Below are 23,599 nucleotides of genomic sequence, written 5' to 3' on the forward strand. Positions count from 1 at the left end.
GATCTTTTGACTATTATACACATTTTATGGCATTGTTCGTCCCACCAACTACTACGTCAATCATGTTTTCCAGAACTTTTTAGAGATCACCTTCCATTTCGCCCTTCTTTTTTCCTTGGCGATAAAGCTTGTGTTCCTCTCAGGCGTATTGTTGACTTTTTTAAAACAAACTGAATAGTTATACCATTTGTAACTTTGTAGCCTTGAAGTAATTGTTGTTATGGTATGCTCCAAATACGTTATTGTTGGCGCATTATAGCCCTCGTCGCTGCTGCGCCAAATAAACTCCTAATCATCATCATCCCCGATTGATGGCGTCAGCGTGTTCTCTCATCCAGAGAGCCTTTATACAACTCGCGTCCACTCAGTTCTCAGAACAAACCCCGTTCCAAAAGTTCTAAAAATAAGATGGCTGAGGAAAAAATAAATAAATAAAAACAACTATTTTTTGGTACGAACTGCCAGCCACGGCGGGCGGACGTCGAAGATTTGCGAAAAACATACTAGTTAGCCAGCTCACTCACTAAAATTTACTAATTGACTCCTTAATTGGTGAAAATAAACATATGGTTCCAATTAGGAACTCGATGGACATCATCGAAGACCACTAAATCGGTCAATTGTAGACCGATTGGGGCGCGTGCTTCGTTTTTACGGATCCCGCAGATGCATCCAACTTGGACGCGCCAGCGCGGTTTTTTCGTTTCTTATCCGGGTTTTCGCACCGCCAGCCCTGCGCCTGTTTCTAAAATTTCCAGAACAATCAATTATAACTACTTTCTCAAAGTATTTCTAAAATTGACTGGTGGCTTTTCGATGGCACTCAGCAAGTTTCTAACTGGAGCCATATATTTATTTCGCTAATCAAAATGGTATGACTGCATTTGAGTTAATTAGCTGATTAGTATATTTGTTTTTGGTAGTCCTTGACGTTCGCTATGACTGGCAGTTTGTTCCTGACAAGAGTTTAATTTTTTTCCCCACAACCACCCAATTCTTAGAAATGTTTGTATCTTCCCTATAAATAACACCCATCGTGATCAGCTCTGGAATGAACAGAGGGTTTTTATGTGTGCGTGCGTGCACGGATGTGTGTGTGTTCGTTCGTATGTATGCGCAGATCTGTGTGCGTTTTCTTAACAGTCTTCTCGTAGTACTCCGTAGAGGCAAAATGGAACAAGTGTGGCGTCTGTGCGTGACTCTAACGTAAAAAAAAAGTCTGTATGACTCTTTGACAGCGCATGGCGCTCGTAAAATACTACATAAACTATCAGCCAGCAGATGCATAAACTAAGCGCACTTGTGTTGTCTCTCTCTCTCCCTCTGCTAAGCATGCGGTCTGATTTGTTATCGGCATACATCTACTCTAACTCATCAGCGAGAATCGACCACTGCGCGCTTTAGCGAAGTGTGCAGCCGTAGAAATCCCGATCGAGATCTCATGCAACGTGAAGCCGCTTCCGAGAAACCTTGTGTAGTGCGGGACTTTGCGCTTTTTCTCAGACCTGTGGCGTCACCACGAGGTCATGAAACTGTGAAAATGGCTTCTGTCGTCGTCGGTTCGTAATCGTTGGAGAATACTGGTAAGAAAAATAAAAATCTCGAGGGAAGGTTTTGAAATAATTTAGTGAACTTACCAATGCGAAAAAAATTTTGAATGTGATTCAGCAGAGATAGTATACGCAGTTGAAAATTAATGCGGACCGATGTAACGGTTATAGGAAACCGCGCGGGTGGCACGTGTCATACGTGCGGTGGTATAACTGCAGGCTCATTTGCGTTTTTCCCATCCCTGATGCATACATCTGGTGTGCGACGAAGTAAGTGTATCTCTTCCTAGATCAATTTAGTTTCAGATTTTCAGCGAACTTGGGATCGACGCTTTTGAAGCTAGTGACCTAAAGTTTAAGCGGCACCGTGGGTCGCAGAAAAACCGCTTGCTGACCGAAAGCGGTCAGCGGGCCATATATATGTTGTGCATCCCTGGCTTATACGAGACCGAACCGTGAGTATCGGGCATAAGTATAGATTTCCATGCTTGCATTTGCCGAACAACTTGAACTTCTCCCAACTCATTTTCCGACTGCTTGTACCTTGAATCATTAATTAAACTCAGACGGGAAGGTTGGCAATGTGTCGCGCTTATTTGTAACTTAGGAGGAGGGGTCAAACGATCTACTTGCACCGCAAGCCACAAAGATGAAGAAAAAATAAATGAAACGTGCAGGCTTACAGCACGTTTATGTGGCCCTTGAAATCTAGAAGTCTAGGAATCATTGGTGTGCTTCCCCACTCATACTTCGAAATCGAATTGATAGGTTTTTAATTTATATCTGAAAAAGGGCTGATATGGTTACACGGGGGCGCTGAGTTGTTTCGAAGCCAACGATATAGTCCCCGCAGGGGGCACCTGTGAAAGCAGGTGGTTGGAGAGTGACGTCTCCACGGACCTCGAGCCCCGCAAGGGGCGCCTGCACCTCAGGTGCTATGTGCTTGGTGACTAGCGTCACCACGAACCCCAGCCACGTGGGCCACCATACCCGCATGCAGGGGGAGCCTACTTTCGAAGGTGCTTGGTGAGTGGCGTCACTACGAACCCCGAGCAATGTGGGTTCGCTCAAGCACGCCTTGCTGTGCATGGCTTAACCCGTGTCCGGGGAAAAGGGGATCCTGGTGGTTGAGCTAAGCGCGGGGTACGTTTGGACTCTTCGGGGCCCCTTGGGGGAGGCAATATACCGCTTCGGCCCCTGCTTCTCGTAGATGCATGGGTGTCCTGGCTTGGCCCGACTAGGATGATTCAGTCAGTCGCCTCTTTTACCCTCTTCTTCCTTGTTTCACTTTTCCTTCCACCTCTTTCTCTTTTCTTCTATACTGTCTTCTTTCCTTTTTCATCTTCTTAGGTGGCAAGGGCCAACCTTGAGTGGAAACAGGTCCGGTTCCTGCAGCCACACTAGGGTATGGTGCCCGGGTAACACTGGTAGAGTAATTGTGTCAGCCAAGCCTTTCTTGCTATGGCCCATTACCTACCCCCTTGCTGGGCTCCGTGGTGAGCGGTGCACCCGGGCACTGAACTTTTGTCCCATCTCTTATGGGTCCGCACAACAAATCTTTTCTTGATCGGCCCCTGAATAGGGGTCGCACCAAAGTTTCTACCTCGCACGAGACACACTCTGTTCCACCTAGATTCCCGAAATTCTTGGTACTCCACTCTGAAATCGACAAACCACTCTCGAAAATATCACCATTTCTTGTTGCAAAAGGTCCTCGAGACTGTGGTTGGAAAGGATTTCAAGGCTAAAAAGCTGGCATCTGGTGATTTGCTTGTAGAAATTGAGACCAGCCACCAGAGTTCTGCACTCCTTGCTCTCAACTGTGTGTCGGACTACAAGGTTACAGTGATACCCCACAAGACATTGAACACTCTCCAAGGAGTCATCTCGGAGGACGACCTTCTGGATACGTCTGAGAGCCAAGTAGTGAAGGGTCTTTCAGAACAGGGGTTTTTAGCTGCAAGGCGCATCTCCTTGCGTCGTGGCGGCCAAGAGCTGAAGACGAGGCACATCGTGCTTACCTTTGAGTCCACCCCACTTCCCGAGTCTGTGAAAGCTGGATGCCTCTACTGCAAAGTTCGTCCTTACGTTCCAAATCCCAGAAGGGGCTTTAACTGCCAAAGATTTGGACATGGTTCACAGAACTGCCCCGGCCAAGCCACCTGTGCTATGTGTGCCAAAACTGAGCTCACAGCAGTCTCTTGCCCCAACGATGCATTGTGTAAATTGCAAAGAGCCCCACCCCGCTTACTCCCGATCTTGTAAGACGTGGAAAGATGAGAAAGAAATTCTTACCCTCAAAGTGAAAGAAAACCTGACATACCCAGAGGCGTGTCGCCGCTTTGCGTTTTTGCGCAAGGGCGGCTTCGCACAGGTGGTGCAGCCGGGACCTGCACCATTGAAGGTTGCATTGGCAACCCAGACGTCCTTCCTGGGTGCTAGGAAGCCGCTGCAATCCCCAACACCCCAGCTCCAGCTTTTTGGGCGTTCACTCTCGGCTGTTAGGCCCACATTCTCCTCCAGTGAGAGTTTTACCTCTTCCATGGGGCAGCAGCCTGACCCCTCTCATGTAGAGGGTTCACAGGCTGTTTCTCCTACGCAAGATGGGTCGGCTATGTCCGCACCTGTCCGTGCTTCGCGGTCTCCTTCCAAAGAGAGAGGACCACGCTCCCGACCGAACTCTTCGGAGGGAGCGTCCTCATCCAAGGAGCGGCACAATTCTTGTGCCACTCCTCCAGCACCATCGGGCAGGGGGAGGTGGGCTTGGGCGACTATGCCCAGTACCTCTGCTCCTCCGGCTGGTGGAGGTCGGGGCCGGGGTCTTCCACCTCGTTCCCAGAGCCTCCCTAAACCGGCAAGAAACTCCGCCCAGGAGGCAGAACCAATGGAGGAGGATGCCGAACTATCCACTCCTGCGTCGGACCCAGACGACATGGAGTGGCAGGTCCCCAAGAGCAAAAACAAAAGTAAAAAAAAAAAAAAAAAAAATTGTTTCACCAAAGTGACACTCATACTCCACAAGGCTGTTATGTTCTCTCAACAAGAACATCATCCTGCATCTTCAGTCGCTACACTGACCTCACGACACTGAGATATCTTGTTCATCCCCATTGCTCCACCTACTCCTAGAGACCAGCCGAGACAGAGGAGTAACGGCGACTCCCTCGCCAGTGGCCTCGGTCCGAAGTCTCGACGCCCTTGGAGGTCAGAGGGGGCAGCTCCACATAGACCAACCAGAGGACTACTGGCGACTCCCTCGCCGGGAACTTTATTTTTAATTGTTTTCCCCAAAGGTTCGGTCGGAGCTGCCTTCTTGCAGACTCATCAAATCACCATTCCTGTCCATTCTCACATTTTATGAAATTTACGTCTTCTGGCTGACTTAGCTTTGCTCTAGCTGCCATTACACAAAGGTTGTGACTTCCTGATGAACGGCTAACTGCCTGACTTTAATCATGTCTGTTTTTTTTTTTTTTTTTTTTTTTTTACGATGGAGTTGCCGTGGACTTTTTCGAATTACGACGACGTCACCTTTTTTTTTTATTAAATGAACACCGCCCTGCTGCCTTTTGTTTGCAGGAGACGCACCTTAAAGAAAGTCACTCAATTGTGCGTAGACACTTCAAAGTGTTCAGAAAAGATAGGTTGAACGCGTCTGTCGCATCCGGTAGTGCTGCAGTGGTTGTCCAACGCATGGTACCGTCCAGTGAAGTGGCTTTGCAAACCTCTCTCGAGGCAGTGGCTGTCCGTATGCTGTTGGACCGCGTGATTATTGTCTGCTCAGCGTACATCTCCCCGGGATATCAGCTGCAGGACGAGGAGGTAGATGATCTAATTAGCCAGCTTCCGGTGCCTTACATGATTTTAGGTGATTTCGGTGCACACAATCCTTTGTGGGGGAGCTGTAGAAGGGATGCTCAAGGGGCACTCGTTCACGGGTTTGTTCTTTCCAGAGGATTGGGTCTGCTCAACTCAAAAGAAGCCAATTATTTTAGTTCAGCAACTTGTAGCTTTACTTTCATTGATCTTTCATTTTGTCATCCTTCCTTATACCCCCGGCTTTTATGGAAGGTCATCCCAACAAGTGACCACTTTCCACTCGTTTTAGAGTTCAGCCATCCTCCTGTTGGTCTTTTAACACGTACCCCTTGTTGAAAGCTTGAAAAGGCCGACTGGTTAACCTTTACAGAAGCCTCACTTTTAGCATGTTCATCCCTTGATCTTTCCATCGATGATGTCACTGAGCATGTACTCAGTACATCTTGCAGGCCGCTATGCTTGCCATGAGATCCTCACATCTTCCAAAAAGGTGAAAGCCGTGGTGGAACGAAGACTGCCGCTAGGCGACAAAAGAACAGAATCGTGCATGGAGTATTTTCCGGCGTTACCCCACGTCAAGTAACCTTATCGGTTTTGAAAAAGAAAGAGCGCAAGCGAGGTGTATCCGAGGGCAAGCCAAGCAGCTTCAGAGGGTATGCTTCTTCAATTAATAGCAGTGCATCCTCGAAGGAAGTTTGGGACCGTGTGCATAAAATTGAAGGCTCCTACCGGGTATTTTCTGTCCCATTCTTGAACCGAAATGTAGTATGCCCTGCTAGCCTACAAGAACAGGCGAATGTCCTTGGTGAGCATTTCGAATTTGTTTCAAGTTCTCAACATTATACTCAGTCATTTCAGAGACAAGCTCTCTGAAATGACCGAGACACAAGCAGACAAAAAGGCAGTTCCTATGTCAGGTGGCTTGCAAGAGCCCTATAATCCGATATTTACACTTTTTGAACTACAGCTGGTACATCATTCGTCCAAACAGACGGATTATGGGCCACACGGCATTCATTACCAAATGCTTCAGCACCTCCATCCGTCAACTCTTGAGCTTGTTTTATATTTGTTCAACCGAATTTGGCTTGAAGGTTGCTTCCCCTCATCTTGGAACGTGGCTATCATTATTCCCCTGCTGAAGCCAGGAAAAGATCCTGTCTGTACGTCTAACTTTAGGTCGATATCGCTCACAAGTTGTCTTTCAAAGACTCTAGAAAGAATGATAATAAAAGGCTTATACTTTATTTAGAAAGAAACAAGCTCTTTGACCGTTACCAGTGTGGTTTTCGCTCGGCGCGATTAACGGTAGACCATCTGGTCCGCTTTGAGACTGCTGTGCGAGAGGCCTTTGTAAATAGACAGCATTGTTTCTCTGTCTTTTTGTCGTTGGAAAAGGCATTTGATACTACCTGGCGCTATGGCATATTGGAGGATTTGTTCAACATTGGTCTTCGGGGCAGAATGCTAGGTGCCATCCATAGTTACCTCCGAGACCGCTCTCTTCGTGTGAAGCTTGGGGCAACTCTTTCTAAAGAATTCTTGCAAAAAAAAAAAAAAAAAAGGAGTCCTACAGGGCGGCGGGCTTAGCGTAACACTTTTTATCGTAAAAATAAATTCGATTTTTCGTATTATACCCCCACTTGTTCAGTACTCGCTCTATGTTGATGATGAACAAATTTCAGTCTCATCTTGTAATCCGTCCATCTGTGAACGTCGACTTCAACTTACGATCAACAATTTGGTCAAATTGGCAGATGTAATTGGTTTTAGGTTCTCTACTGAGAAAACGGTTTGTGTGTGCTTGTCTCGTCGCCGCGGAATTTTACTTGAGCCTTCCTTAAATATGTGTGAAGTCCCTATTGCAGTAAAGAACGAACACAAGTTTTTAGGTCTTATATTTGACTCTAAAATGACTTTCATTCCACATGTTAAGAGCCTCAAAATGAAATGAGTGAAATCACTTAATATACTAAAGGTCTTGTCGCACGTGTCCTGGGGCTGATCGGTGTTGTTTATTGCACAGCCCTGGCTCAGTCGTACGGTCCCGACTTGATTGTGGCTGTATTGTGTACAGCTCCGCGCAGGCATCGGTTCTCAAGATGCTGGACCCCATTCATCATCAGGGGCTCCGACTTGCCACTGGTGCTCTTCTCCAAAACTCAGCCTATATGTAGAGGCAAATGAGCCCTCACTTAAGGAAAGGAGGTTCGAATTAGGCCTCATGTACTCTCTGCGAATTTGGTCTGTTTCTGGTCACCCGACCCTGGACTGGATAGAATAAGTACATTATGAGCAGACTTTCGTAAATAAGCCTTCATTTGTTCCACCGCTCGTTATGAGAATTCGTTCTTCTGCTGAGTCCGCAGGGTTGGATGTGCTACCCGGCCTTAGTTGTGCAACGCTTGAAGTTACTAGCTCCTTGGGACCTCATGCCCATCCGCTGTGAGTTGAAACTAACAGACCCCTAATGAAGTTCTAAGACAAGAATGTTTTGAACTCCAGGACCAGTACCGAGACTTCACAATTTTCTACACTGATGGGAGCAAAACAGATTCTTATGTAGGCTGCTCAGTGGTAGGGCCTTCTGTGAAGTGTGTCCAGAGAATTAACAATAGTGCCTGTATTCTTACCGCAGAGCTTTATGGCTTATTCTTTGCCATAGACAACATTCTTAAAAAGAAGATTCGTAAGTCAATTGTTTACACTGACTCACTTAGTGCTTTACGAGCTCTAGACACAACAAGGGATGTCCAAAATCCACTTGTTCTAGAGATAAGGAACCGGTTATTTTCAGCATCAAAAAGGAAGGAAGAAATAACGTTAGGCTGGGTACCTTCACATGTTGGAATTCCTAGGAATGAGGATGCTGACCGTGCAGCGAGCACTGCTGAGGATAGACAAGTGGATCTGCACAAAATACCCTACAGAGATTATAGACATACCCTGAAAAAGTCTACAAAGTGCAAGTGGCAAGAGGAGTGGAACCGAGAGATGAACAATAAGTGGCATCCAGTAGAACCTTTAATTCAGGAATGGGAGAGTGCACGTCATCGCGAGCGATTGTATGAGGTAGTTTTACGTCGACTCCGAATTGGTTATACACGTTTTCCGCATGAGCTTCTTTTGCGAGGGGAGGATGCTCTGGATTATGAATACTGTCATATACCATTAAGCATCCGTGAACGTCACAGACATTTTGCACGAATTTACTAAGAGCATACCCGAGTACATTTGGTCATCCTACTCGGCGACGAACCGCTTGTTTCTAATTTTCTTGGAGATATTAGACTACTAGACCAGCTAAAATTTAACACGTGTCCTGGAATCATGCCCATGTGGGTATACCTTCATGTTCATAGTTTTTATAACCCACAAGGCTACTACAGCTCTTTCTTCTCTATAACCCTGGTTTCGTGCAATTGCCATAGTTGTTGGCGCATTGTGGTCTTGGATGCTGCTGCGCCACTAAACCTCGATCAATCAATCAATCAATCAACGATATAGTTAGCCTTCGTTCGAATAGACATTTCGCTAAATTACACAAGCATCAAAGAGATTGTCGGGAACGTAGGTTCACGCGTTGCATGTGCTCACCTTCCATATAGAAAATATTCGAAGTAAATAACAAAAATAAAACGTCCGTGGAACGCGCGTGCGGAGTGCCATTTGTTTGAGATTTTTGCCTTCGAACAGCTAGAGTTGAAGACGCCAGCACGCGCAGCGGGTGCGCCTACGTTCCCGGCATTCTTTTTCATGCTTGGGTAATTCGGCAAAAGGTCTATTGGACGTGATGTCATGGAGCCGCTAACCCCATACACTGTTGAGTTAACTGAACTCGCTCGCTTCAATTTATCTGCAAAATGTAAAACGCCCCACACTAAAAAGGTTTTTACAATTGAAATGGGAGCATATTATCGGATTACCATAATGTGTACGGATGAAGTGACATTATGTTGTAACTGGTGGCAACTTGCACGATGGTACAACTTGCACTATCACTTCCGTGACGTACAAAATTACGGCTTTGTTATCTGGAAGGTGTTTGTCAAAAACAGGTGGGAACGTTTTCTTGTTTGTTTGTTTTTGTTTTGTTTTGTGTCCACTGAAGCAATGCATGGTCATGGCCAGCCCCATTTACTGGATGACCGACTAAATCTCAGCATTGACTGCTAGAGACATATTTACTAGCTGCGAATAGAAAAATGCAACTCGTAATATTCCCAGAGCCCGTGAAAGATAGCTCACCCTTATTTTTGTCTCGATTCCCGAAAGCACCTCATGGGTAAATCACTTCCAAAATGTAATTTAATTACAATTACAGTTACTTTGCTTCAGAAGTAGTTCAACTACAATTGCAATTACTACTACGTGAAAAGTAACGCTTTACAATTACCAATTACTTTTAAAAAGTAATGCAATTATTTACAGTTACTTATTTCGGAGAGCGGCCGACTTGTGCCATATAACTTCAAAAGACTTGTTAAGAATGCAACGCATTTGTTGATTCCTTGCTCCTATATTTGAGGAGGCTTAAACATCGCTGTATAAATGTCACGTATTGTACTATCCTTTTGTGAATTTGGTTAAATTAATGATAGAATTTGACAGATTGGGGCAATGAAGTGCAACGTTCTTATATTTTCTATGAATAATAATAAATTAGTTCATATACTCGAAGACGCCAGATCGCTAAAGTAAAATTCGGTTGATTCGCTTTTGTTGGCAGGGCAGGTAAGAATGGGACAATTAGTCGTATCTGAATATTTCAATAGTGTTAATATAAAACTACAATCCCACACGCGCTAATACGACCACAATCACAATGAAACGTTTCATGATTTTGTATATTATTTACATTGAGTTGAAATTATAACGACTCAGAAATATATAAGAACCGAATGGGGGCTCCCGATTCAATGGTGACAATATTCACAGGTGCGAGGCTAGTCTCCAAAATGCTTATGCAAATAATATCCGTAGCAGGAAATAAACTTCAAAATAATACAAAGAAACAAATATTCGACAGGACTCGAAGGGGGACGTAAAAAACTGGCAAAAAAAAAAAAAAAAAGAAAAACTAACTCTATAGAAAATGAAAATCCCCAACCTCGGCTGAAAGCTGAAGCTCAGTTCTGTTTCTTTAAATATATTGGTATGTTTATGCTATTGCTTTCTGCTCGCACTGCAGACGGCGCCACACGGCGCCCTTGAGGTAGGCTCCAAAGAGGATTGTTTCTCAGCCCGCAGTGTAAGCAACAAAACAACAAACAACGCGACGCTATTTAGTATTTTTGTTATGCGTGTGTGTGAGTGCGTGTCTGTGTGTGGCGAGTGTGTCACCGAGCGCTAGGCCGCTCGGTGACACACTCGGTGACACAGATTTTCAGAGATGCCGCAAAGTCTTGCAAAAGTAGTTGTAATTGTGCCTGAAATTTTGCAATTACTGACGCTAGAAAGTAATGAAATTACACTTACAATTCTCTTTAGCCTAATTACGTACAATTGCAGATTACAAAAAAAGTAATTAAATTACAGTGAGTAAACTACTGTAATTGAATTACTACCCAGGTATGCCCGAAAGATAGCCCACTCATTCTAATCGCAGTGTTTGAATGTGTTCGAACCTCGACTTAACTGCAGCTAGGGATATAAGCGAACATTGCTGACTGGGAGTTAGTCATTCTTGCTTCATTGTCCCCCGCCGCGATAACAAGTTTGGCAGGAAAATAGGATCTAAAAATAGCGTTTTCTTTCTTCGACGTTTCTTGATTGTACAGCGAGCCCACTCCTTAATTTCACCCGATTTTCTCTCGATTTTAGGGGGGGCTATCTCTAGGGATGTTACGGTATTTGTTTTATTGATTGATACTACTGTCTCGTTCAGGAGACGTGGTAGGAGGGAGGTGCATTCTGTAATTACATGTTAACACACTTCTAATCGTTTTAGACATACAAAAAAAAGTTATTTATAACTATGGTTAAGCACACGTAGCAGAGCGCGTTAAAAAACGACAGAATACGCAGAAAAAATAAAACGCGTTGCTCATTGAAAGAACTGTGTGTGTCTGTGTTCGTCATTTACCTGTTTTATTCTGTCTGTGTATTCTCCATCTCTACTACGGTTAGCGTGGCATTTTTTTTTCCTTTATTTATTTTTGATTATTTTATTTATTTATTGATGCTACCGTCTTCTTCAGGAGACGTGGAGGGGGGTAGGGAGTACATTATGTCATTACACATTAATACTCTTATAATTGTTTTGTAACGAAAAAAAACTTTAAAGACATCATTATTATATAGTTAACATGCTCCTTTGTTGTATTTTTTTTAGAAGCTGTTGGCAAAAGCACCGTGCTTCGTCTTATTCCAAACCGTGCTCCAGGCTGAACCATCTCCTGGGATAAAATACATACAGATAAAGTACACAATTAGTAGAAGACACGACAAGCGGTAACTGACAACTGACGTTTATTTCTGCGCATTTTTTTATTGTGTGTAATCAACCATAGCCCGCCACTTCATTTTGATTCGAACTATCCCCGGTTAATCGTTCCTCAAGCGCCCCGTGCTGAATTCGGTGAAACACCAACGTTCTAGAGCGGGCTTCCTAACGACTTGATATTCCTAAACTAGCGTGTTGGTGAAGTACACTATAGGAAACGGAAAAAATGAAACACGGAAGGGTCGAAACACAGACGCGTACAATGTACGCTTTTACGGTTTGACTTCTCCGTGTTTTATTCTTTCTGTTATCTAGTTTCCAATGACCGCAGGCGTTATACAGCCGTGTCTGGTTAATACGGACACCCGTTAGGATGAATACTTCGCAATATGGACGAAATATTTTTGCGACCGACGGGTCGCCGTGCCATCCTGCCCCGCTAACATTGAAACCCGCAGTCTGGACTATATAGACGGCTACTTTGGGAACGATCTGGGAATATATGCGTGTTTTTTGCTGCTACATAAAACGTGATTGTTCCCTGCGTTTGATAAACAATATTTGTGTGGTTTCTTTTTATTTTTGTTTTACTTTGATTTGTTACTATATGGACGACTCACGTTATGGAGGGTTATTTCTGGGGAACGGAGGCGTCCATATCGACGAGGCATGAGCATCCGTTTTCACATATGGTTTCGGAAGCCTCCGACACAAAATCTCCCGATTTTGCCAACGCCGACGTCGTCAACTCTGAGGAACCACCATGTTGGTTTTCGAGTTCAGAAGGTTGCCCTATGCCCTCCCCAAGCTGCTGCTGCTGCTGCCTCATTCCCCAAAACGAGATTGCAGGGCCCCTGGTCGACTGGAGCTCGGTGCACCCTCGCAAGCTTCGCTCGCCCTGCCGATCGATTGTACGGCGGCCCCGTGGCCTCGATCTCCATTCCCCAATAGAGCGCGCTCCTCAAAACGCTCGTAGACCCGACGGTCCGATAGAAACCGTCGTATGCCTTTGTTGGCGCGGAAAGATCTACGATAGTTTGTTGTGTGCCACAGTGTGCGCATGATATCGCCCAGGGTCTTTTGATATCGCTGGAAGGTACAGCCTGTTTTATTGTCCACGTCAGCCTCGGCCTGGTACTCGTGACACAGCCATCGCAAACACGACGTTTTTTTGTTTTATTGTTTTTTTTCGCGTTTTACTGATGCATGTTGTTGTCGTCGAAACCCAAGTTTTATCGCGTAGACTGGTTCTCTTCCACATAAAGTACTCAGCTACCTTAGCGGACAAAACAAGCAAAAATCACGTACGCATGCGAACATTGCACAGTAGCAAGCATACGCGTTGCTGTTTCCGAGTGTTCGAATCTGGTTAGTTATTTTACGTGTCAATAGGAATTATCTTCGGGAGAATTTTGTTTTACGGGCGTTTAACGACATGGCTTGCGCGTGATGTCATCACGGCGTGCTGGTGCCCCTTCTTACCTGTTCTTGCCGAGATAAACGGGTTCGGTGATGCGAAGTGTGTGCTCTGGCAGCAAATCCACCACAATGGCCGCTGATGTTACATCACGTTTACCATTGGGTACGCGAAAATGTAACCAATAGTAAACGAAACAAGAAAAAAACGTTGTTTGATGCGTGATTAGTTATATTTTAATCTCTTTTCAGAGTGACGCAACGCATAAGTGCCGCAACGCACTTGTCCAAACTTTTTTTTTTTTTTTACTGTTGCTGAAACGGTTTTGAACTCTTTAGCAGAAATACTGTTTCTGGCCTCCTGCGACTCTTTTTGCACGTCGTCTACGCCAGCGAATCGTTCCACTTCCATAACATTCATATGCAATAAAAAAAATTACACGAGGATTGATAATAGGTGAGTAGGGAAGATGTGCAACCAGTCACAAGGCAAGACAATGGTGCGTGAGGGCATGGGGGAATCCCGGACAAAAGCTCACCGCACAGAAGCTCACCGGACAAAAGCTCACCCATTTTTTCACAGACCCGGACAATAGCTCACTAGGAGAAAAATTCATGTTGGTCTTAACACGAGTGCGGACAGCTAGGTGCATGCATGCGACACTAAAATGCAGCGATGAATTAAATCTGACAGGCGCATGGTTTGTTGATTATGGTAGAAACAAGTTAATTTATCAATTGGCTAGAAGCGAATGCAGGCCCCTACGAACCCCAGCAGTCTTGGTATATCTCGATGTATGTATTCGTTAGCCCTCGCAAATATTTTTAAGACGACTCTGCAGGCGCAGAGTGGTATTTTCGCACCCACTTCACAGGGGGCTCACCTCTCCGGGCTTGTGTCAATGCCGTGGCAACGAGCGCCCGATTTTGCTGTAGGCATTCAATCAGCCTCTAGACGCTTGGATGGGCGTGGCCGACAAGCTTCTATAACCCGGTATTCCATCTTTCGCAGGTGTTGTTCGTCCGGTCTTTATCTTGAAGAGTGGCGTCGTACATATTCCACCGTCCCGGGGAAACTCCGGTCGTCGTCGGCACACAGTCAGGCGAAGGGAAGAATTCGCTCTGAGTGCCGCCGCAGAAGGAACAGAAGCATAACAGAAGCGGCCGTTGGCATACGTGCAATCAAAGTAGTCCAGCAGGTAGCCGATGTTACCGGTGAACTTTTTTCTGATGGTTAGTCCTTCGGGAACAAGCTGTGGTGGAAGGAACGCCAGCCAATCCCAAATCCCGCACAGCTTTCTAAGGTGGTCATCTGTCTTGTACTTTTCGAAAAGCCCCAACTCCCGTTCCTTCAAAATATTTCTAAAAATTCGCAACTCAATGGTTTATACATTACAGTTTTGCTTCAATTTCCCTTTCACATCAGCTTCAGGTAATCCTTCATTTCAAATACATTTACTACGCACGATGACGGAAACAATTTAATTTTCTTAGCCATTCACTTTAAATCTTACCCTGAACGGTGAACCCCAAGAAACCCCATGCAGAAAACCCATGCAGAAAACCCATGCATTAGTAATGAAGGGACATTGTGCCTAACCTTTATGTGCGCGTTTAGCGTCACATAAGCACAATAAAAAATACTTCTTCGGTCACTCTTTGGGTTCAAAAACTTCGGTTCACGAAGTTTCTTGGGCGTGGCACAAGGGTGCTCCGCCATACCTTGAGTAAAGCAAGTTTCATCTTATCAGCAATGTATATCGCGTCCACATTTTTTTTTTTCAGTCTGTTTTGCCGTGTAACAAAACGAAATGAGGTGAGCTTTTGCCGGGGTCTGTGAAAAAAAACGGGTGAGCTTTTGTCCGGTTACCGGCATGGGGAAAGGGGGGAGGGGCGAGCGAGGGAAGTTATCGTGGTGCTTTATTTGTAAGTAATTCGTTAAACTCCGCTGGCATGAACTCCACGACCAGCTCGTGTTTTTAGAAACTCGTTAGATGGTCTTTTGACGATCGTCGTCGATTGCCTGAAGAACTCTCGATGTTTGCATCATTCCTGCTTGTCGAAGGTCGCCTAGAACCTGGCTGGTCTTCAGCTGACATATCGCCTTTCTTGAGACGGGAAAACCACCTAAAAGCGTCACCCTTAAAATCCCGTCGAAGCATATGAACCATTATGGCTGCTGTTTCCTTCAAAAGTAAACACTATTTCACACGCACTCTGCTCTTCGTGGCCAGCAATAAAATCGCAGAATGTTGCTCCCGCCGTACAAGCAGCAGTCTGCGAGTTTGTTGTCTACCCGTACGAGCCGTACGCGTGGACAGAAAGCAGTCCAACAAATAATTTTGTCCAGCTGGGGTAAGGTGCTTGGCATACTAACGCGGAAAATTGTAAGCTTGCGTCATGATTCAAAGTTAAAATTCCTGTTACTTTCGGGAGAACCCCCCCCCCCCCCCCCCACACCCCTTCTCACCTCACGAAGAGTGTTAAAAAGCGTTTGGACTTTTGGTCAGAGTGCTACTGATTGTGCTCATTTATCAGTTATTTTGTCAAAATACACTACACACTTCATAGGAAATTTTGTTTCTTCCTACATCTTGTTAAAACTACAAGTGAAATAAAACTTTGTCAAAAGCAAATTGCTTTCCATTTGATAGATGCCACATTAATGAATGTGCTGCTTTTACGAACAAGAACAATTGTAGGTCGTGGGTCGTTTCTTTCATATGAAGGTCACCTCGTTAACAAGCTTGGCACCTTTTAGAAAGGTTTAAACGGCAAGCAGCAAAGTTAAAAAATTGGTTTCGGGAAGGATCTAGTCTGACCGAAAAGAAGGTACATAGGAGATCCTTGATGAGAATTTTTTTAATGTGTGCAAGAGGTGAGCTTTCTGAAATAGCAAGTACCGCATACATGAACAACTTCTTAAGTAAAACGACTCCCAAAAGAGATTAAATATCCCAGATTTCCACAAAAAACTTTCAGACACCTGAGCCATGTCACCGTAAAATGCATATCAGGAACAAGGTGCTTCAACGAGATACTATTATGAATTAAGGCGTAGAAAGGAGCATTTCCTAGAGATTTAGAAAAAAAGACACGCACAAATTTCCTCAAATAGGAAAACTTTCACGACACTCCATTTTGTCTCAAAATGAACCCCAGTGGATGCTACGAGCCAATTAATGCCAAGAGTGTACTTTGACTTCACATAACATACATCACTGCACCTAATTATCAAGCCTTGTGGCTAACTCCCAGTATTTGATTGGCTCGTAGCATCTGCTGCGGTCTATTTTACGGTGAAACAGAGTATAGGCATCTTTGGACGCTTTAGATTCCAAAGATCCTCACTTCATGTACAATAAGAACACTCTCCCAAATAAAATAGTAAAAGATAAAATGAATCTGAATTAACACGTGCTGGCAAATATACAACATAAATTATAAGGCAAGAAACCCGCACACACAGTAGATACATCATTTCTCGTTAAGTGAATAAAGGCATGTCTATGGCAAAACAGCATGGCAAGGTAACCGAGAGCTATAAAGGGTGTAGCACCTTGCAGCTCAAGTAGCCAACCCAAATCCATTGTAGAATTGGAAATTTGAAAGTACAATCAAGCAGTAAAACTCGTAACACCTGGGCTACATTGCAGATCATACAAGCCATGACCTCTACCAAGTTCTCAGAGAGGTTAAACCAATGCTTGCATAATGGATCACTCCTTCCAAACAGAATGCTATGCTTTGGCCTCAAAAACACAGGTCTTGGCAGATAGTATCTTTTCCACGAGGAACACACTTGGGATAAATCTTGGTGAATGTTCCTGATGGCCTCGTACTGTATGATGTGCATCCGCATTAAGCCATTGTCAACTCTTTAAAAATTGGTATACTGTACAGAACAAGCAGTTGTAAAACCACAGGTTTCACTGTAGTAACAACAGGAGCACACGAGGGCCCACACAACAGTCTAGGGGTTATCCGCTTTGTCCTTCTCCCTCTTATTTGGGCTCCTGGCCGACACTTTGGTGACTTCGGGCAGAACGAAGCAGGACCTTCTAGTGTTCACGTTCTGCCTGGACTCATCCCGTGCAACTGTTCCACCAGTACTGCCACAGCAAGCATCCAGAGCAGACGTCAGTGTCCGCGATGCTTTGCTCTGGTGGTGGTTGACAGCAGACGGCAGGTCTTGTCCAATGTCGACACTCTCCTCGAAGTGTTCTTTCCTGAAGCAAGGCCCAGCGTCCTGGATGTGGTAGAGGGGGCTCGGGCACATCTTGGCAGGACTTGAGAAACCGTCGGCACTCAGCCAGTCAATATCACTCGCAAAAGGACCGGCACTACTCGTGCTCTCCGAAGGCTCGGAGAGATTGCGCTTTCGTTTCCTGTAAAGGCGGTTCTTGACGCACCTGCTAAGCCTCTCGATTTGTTCCGAGGTTCGTGGCCTCAGCGTTGGCCGGCCGGCATCCATCTTTGGCAGCAAGGACTTGGTGTGTGTGGCAGTAGGGCTTTTCAGAAGCCTCGTGGCACTGCAGTGGTTTGGAAATTTGAGATGTCCGAAAGGTGGGAACAGCTTTTTGACGACGGCCAGCTGCTCGGGAGTGATGGGAGACTCTCCTGGCGATAGAGCTTTCTCAGATTGGAGGCTTGCATGGTGGAGCTTCTCGAAGAAGTTTCCAGGCTTGTCCTCTGTTAGTGTAGATCGGCAGAACTTGTCGTACGGGGAGTAGTCTCTAATAATGTGGTTCTCATGCTTGCGTGATCTGGTACCCCTGGATGGACTGGTGGAGCCTTGCAGATCAGCACTCTTAGACATGGGTGCTGAGATAGGGTATCTGATGTCTGTTGAGGGCTTGTAAGGAAGGTTCACGCTGCTAATTGTCGCACTGGGTTTCACGGGAGAGCTGCTAATGTCACACACGAAGCCAGGGTTGTCATAGTATCTTGGTGTTCCGGACATCAGGGGGATGCAGAGAGAGTCATCACGACTCCTGTTGACCGGAATCAGGCCTAGTCCATAGAAGAAGTCAAAGAAGTCTGACGCCCTGTTCTCCTCGATTCTGCGGTGCATTTCCTTGATCCTGTACCGAGTGCGGAACACCTTTGTGGGGGATTTCCTAGGCTTCAGGCGCTTCAGCGGTGGCTTGCCCCTCATCCTGCCGATAGCAACTTTGGCTTTCGTCTCGTGTACAGACTTTTTGGCACGGTTTACTATTTGTTTCACCTGTTTTTGTGTCCTGTTCACGGCTTTCAGCAAATGCTGCGGGGCTTTGATCGACTTCGACCGTTTCTTAGTGTCGTGCTTGTCTTTCTTTGCCACACTTTTCAAAGTGTCACTTTTCGGCTTGTGACTGGGCTTGCTGACCAGTTTTGGAGATTGCTTGGGTGTCTGCCTTCCCACATGTGCCACTTTTTTAGTAGATCCCAACATATGCTTTGTAGATTTCACTGATATTTTGGGTGCCTTCTTTGTAACCAGAACCTTTTTGGCAGCCAATACCTTTTTAGTGGCCAGTGCCTTTTTAGCAGCCAGCACCTTTTTAGTTGTCAGTGTTTTCTTAGCAGCCAGCACCTTTTTAGTGGTCGGCGTCTTTTTAGGAGTGAGCACTTTTTTAGTGGTCAGCGTCTTTTTAGCAGTGAGCACTTTTTTAGTGGTCAGTGCCTTCTTAGCCACCAGCACCTTCTTAGTGGCCAGTGCCTTTTTAGTGGTGGTCATTGCCTTTTTAGTGGTGGTCAGTGCCTTTTTAGCGGTCATTTTGGTGGCTGCTGTTTTCTTGGTGGTGGGTGTTTGCTTGGTAGGTTGGGCCCTCTTGACAGTCGGCGCCTTTTTGGCGGCCGCTCCTTTCTTGGGACCCGACGAATCCCGTGAGCGTTGCTGCGGCGGCGATGTCCTCGGAGCTCCATTTCCTGGTTTCCGATCCAGCTTTTTCGAGACCTTGCCCTTCACTTTTACCGCGACCTTCCTTTTCTGTGCGACCTTGGCTTCGGCCGCTGACGTTTTCTTCTTAGCCTGTAGCTTTTTGGCCCTTTCGAGAAACTTGGCGGCCGCCGATTTGACCGAGTTCTGCGCCCGCGACAACCCTTTCACCCCTCCTCGCGGCGGCGGCGGCGTCCCCTTCTTTTGCGCCGCAGCCTTCACAGCCGCTTTTTTCTTTTTGGGCGTCGAGTGGTCGGGCGCGCTTTTCAGTTTCTGGCATCTGGTGACGAGTCGCTCCCGCCGAACGAAATCGCAGACCCAGTCGAGAGAGATCTGGACGCCACGCACCTTGAGCACCTTCTTGAGCTGCGTCGCGTACGCCACCAGGTCGGGGTACCTGGCTCGGGCGCCGCGTCGGTGACAGCGCTCCACGAACCTTTTGAGGCCGTTCTCGAGCAGCGAAAGGGCACCGGCGCCTTGCCGGACGCCGCCGACAAGTCGCTTGGGCGAAGGTCCCGTGGCGCGAAGCTGCGGCTCTTTCTTAATCCATTGGCGAACCGAACACTCGCTCACGCCGAACATTTGGCCCGCTCGGTATTTGTTGCGGACTTGGTTGTAGTAGGAGACCACTTTCAGCTTGAACGCGGTGTCGAAATGCGGGCCCATGGTCATCCGGGGTGCACGCGGCGACGAGTCCGCGACTCGACCCGACCACAAAATAAAGAAAAAGCCGAGCGGCCCTCGCAAACAATGTACGCGGTGATACACTTACCGCCTTTTGGCGATATCACAATGGCTGCTTCGCCGTTCTCGCCCGAGAGGGCGCTAGTTTCCGAATGGCGCGCGGCCAGCGCGGCTTGGCAGGCTTGGCTCTGGGCTTGGCGGTTCGCTGCCGCCGAAGAACGCTTCTTCTGCGCGGGGTCGGTTTTCTCCCTTCCGGCATCCGTCGAGCTTCGAATCGCCTTCCAGGGTTTTAGCTACCCTCACGGCGGGTCCGCTGAACGTTCGAACCGAGCCGGCGCTACCTCTTCCACGTAGTTGGCGCGAGCTTGAAAGTCACCGCGCGAGCGAGCGAGCGAGCAAACGCGTCATGCTTTCCAGACCTGTTCTTTGGTTTTTGTTTTGTATTTATTTGTTCCATCCGCTGCCTATTCTTTCCCGAGATGACGCACTCGCACTTAACTCGCCGTTCCCCCCACCGCGCTGCCTAGTGTCGGCTCCGCAGTATACGCTTTTTCGGCCTGCACAAATCCTACCGCCGAAAAAAATGTTGGGCTTTTTTTTTTCGGAGAGAGCCGAGTTACCTTCGGCGGGCTGCAAGGTCAAACGCCCGTTCCCCTCCGGAGCCGCGCTCGCTTCCCGGGCTTCACGCGATCGATCTGCTGGGGCATACAGAACTCGATTAACGAAGCCCAAAAATACGCGTTCGTCGGGCCTGACCCGATGACGGCTGCCGAATACACTTTGACACAATGTTCTCTGGCGCTTCGGTACTGATGGCCATCGACCGCCGCAAGGTGACGTCCTAATCACGCGCTTCTGACGGATTAGATGCATTGACCTCTCCGGGGGTGGCGATAAGCTGCGTTCGGTACAGAGCTGTCATTCGCGAGCTTGTTTCCGAAGAATATGGTGTCCGGATGAAAGAAATACACTCCCTCTATAAAGGTTAACTGCGCCAAAGCTTATATCTGCGGCTTGCAGAGTTACTTTTTTTCTTTTTAATTTATTTAGGAATGTTGCTCACCCCAAGTAGGAGCTGTGACTTGACAAAACAACAAAAACAATACCATTTACCAGGCCTACAATGAATGTAAAAATAAAAAGAGAAAACAGCAATTGATGCACTCTATGGTGTAAGATGAAATAAAAGCTGAACACTGTCATTATCGCTTCCTGTGACGAACAAGGGTATTGTCGGTTAGCTCCTCGCCTTGCGTAAGTTTTATTTTTTTAGGGAGTTTCTATTTTTAGGGAGTATCTATATTTTATACACCCTTCCGGCAATTATTACCACATGCAGAAAAGAAAATGACAACGATTTTTATTTTTAATGTTTTATTATAACGCACAAAATGCAGTATTTGAGGAGCGATCGTTTAAATTTGTTTAGAAGGCGTTAAACAGTCGTTTTGGGGAGTGAAGGACCTACATATTTTCATTAATCTGCCCCCTAATTATAACGGGGAAACTGACTCGGGACAAAGGTCGCGTGAGGTCAGTTTTCCCGCTAAATTTAGCGGGCAATGCACGGACGGACTGACAACATTTTGGGATTGGGGAAACAAAAAAGCATTTCATGCTTCGAAGAATGCCTCGTCACTGGGCTAGCTGTGGGGACGCATGGCGTGACGGCGTCTCAGTTTCCGCGGAAGATATCCTACTGCGCATGTTCGAAACTAGACAAAGATGGCGGCGCACGGAAGCCGAATATTCGAACGGCCAATGCCGACATGAAAAGACGGCAAGCTTGGAAAGAATGTCCGAATGTCATGTAGCGCTCGTGGTGAAATGCTTCTGGGGCCATGCGCAAAGCTGGTCGTATATTGTGTCCATCTGACCAGTGTGCACCGCGCATCTCCGCAAGGGCCAACGGGGCTGCGGAAATTAATATTAAAAGATGAGGAACGGAAAGTAGGTCAAGCGCATGCCGCGGCGAGGTATACGGTACGGCGCGATCAATATTGGGCCGCGTTGAACTGCCACGTGGACTTTTATCATCTCTCTAATGCGTGTCGAGGAAATGAAGGAAAGACGTGAAAACTGTACTAATATTTTTTCTTCCTTCTTTTTGTGTGTACTTCACGTGAATTCTTGTACCGCGGCTTACGTTTTTTTTTCCTGTTTTTTTTTTTTTTTTTCCTGCAGAGTTGCATTCTTTAGAAAATTTTCGAGCCACGTAACATTCGAATAAACCGATATACCATCCTTTTCAATAACTCTTTCATCAAAGAAAAAAAAAGCATTGTAATATTTTTTTTTTAGAACAAGTATTTGGTTTTTGCAAGGATTTTCTTATTTTGTTGTTGTTGTTGTTTCTTTTGTTGTGAATGCTGAAGTTTTGCTCAAAACCTCTGACACCAGAAAGTATTTGCGTGCGCACGTGCACGCGCGTGCGTTTGTATCTGTATGTGTTCGGTGAATCACTGCGAACTTAGTCACAAGAAATAGATCATAGGTGTATGCTGCAGGCGACCGTCCTACTCATTATCATTTGTTGAAACTTTGCATAACGAAATAAACGACATAGTGCTGCCACGGCCACTCGATTCTGCGCTTTCGCCGCGTGCCAGTCTTTCTTCTCGGCGATTTTAACTTTCCCGCTATATCATGGTCAAGTGGCACTCATTGTATAAATGCGAACTCTGCAGAAAGTAATGCATTTGTTGGCTTATATGTTTAGATTTCAACTTTTCGCAATTGGTTCTTCGTCCCACCAGACGGACACCACCGACAGCAAGTGTTTTAGACCTCGCTTTGTCAAATCACCCTTAACATGCATGTTCCATATCCAGCGATCAGTGATCATGCTGTACTGCATTTATTTTTTAAAGGCGCCCGTGTAGAGGCTCACTTTTCAACCAAAACAAATACGAAATTATATGAAAGCGAATTTTGATCAGATTAACAATGAACTTGCAATTTTCTTTGATCAATATTTGACTGAATTTTCGGGGCGTTCTGCTGGGCATACTGCGTCTACGCAGAGAAGCACCACCAGAGTTCCGCCCGGGCATACTGCGTCTACGCAGAGAAGCACCACCAGAGTTCCGCCCCAATCAACATCATTCACCGCGTGGAGATGCGGTTGTTTTTTCCAACTAGGTACCAGTATGAATGTTGGGAACGTATAGATATCCACTGTGCATGCACTCGCCTTCTCTTTGTACGTGCAAGCCCCGAAGTAAATTACCCAAATAAGGTGTTGAAATAAGGTCGCACGTTCAAAATGCCATTTGTTTTAGAGTCTTGCTTTTGAACAGTTAATAGAGGGTTTTAGAATAAAGTGCCCCAAGGCTTTGTGTACTCCAAACAGCTTGAGAGTCCCGGCCCCTATTCTGAAGCTCCCTAATAGTGGAGCAGACGCTAGCATGTGCAGCGCGTGTAACTACACTCGTAGCTTACTCCTTGGTGCTTGGATAATTTATCTTTTTTTTTTTTTTTCTCTATATAAAGTCGTTTTTATGTTGAGAAAAACAAAACCAAATGATCACCATGAGACCAGTGCACAGCAGTACTATAGTCAAAGGTTTATGTAAAGAAATACTAGGGAAACTACAAAACCTGTTTAGAACGCTGAGAAGATTAGAAGATAATGCCGCTGTGCATCGAAATTGCAGAAAAGGAAAGTCGAACAATCTGGCTAACGTTTCTAATGTATCAAGGGAGCTTATGAGAGTGTAGACCACAATAAGTAGTGGAATATTTTCTGAGAAGCTGGGCTGGAAA

At 46.0% G+C, this 23,599-nt stretch overlaps 2 protein-coding genes across 3 annotated transcripts in view; one reads left to right on the forward strand and one right to left on the reverse strand.

Moving 5' to 3' along the window:
* Nucleotides 1-23,599, forward strand: part of LOC8034486 (centrosomal protein of 97 kDa) — a 120,518-nt gene that overhangs the window by 52,930 nt on the left and 43,989 nt on the right. The gene's annotated exons all lie outside the window — the stretch shown is intronic.
* Nucleotides 15,008-20,779, reverse strand: LOC8034460. Its single transcript, XM_029984767.4, has one exon. The coding sequence runs from the start codon at nucleotides 19,820-19,822 to the stop codon at nucleotides 17,204-17,206; it is 2,619 nt and encodes an 872-aa protein (XP_029840627.3). The 5' UTR covers nucleotides 19,823-20,779; the 3' UTR covers nucleotides 15,008-17,203.

The sequence above is a fragment of the Ixodes scapularis genome, unplaced genomic scaffold (assembly GCF_016920785.2).
Source record: "Ixodes scapularis isolate PalLabHiFi unplaced genomic scaffold, ASM1692078v2 PGA_scaffold2__306_contigs__length_199485367, whole genome shotgun sequence".
NCBI classification, from domain to species: Eukaryota; Metazoa; Arthropoda; class Arachnida; order Ixodida; family Ixodidae; genus Ixodes; species Ixodes scapularis.

Coding starts and splice junctions, on each gene's coding strand:
- LOC8034460 (XM_029984767.4), bottom strand. CDS start 19,822: ATGACCATGGGCCCGCATTTCGACACCGCGTTCAAGCTGAAAGTGGTC.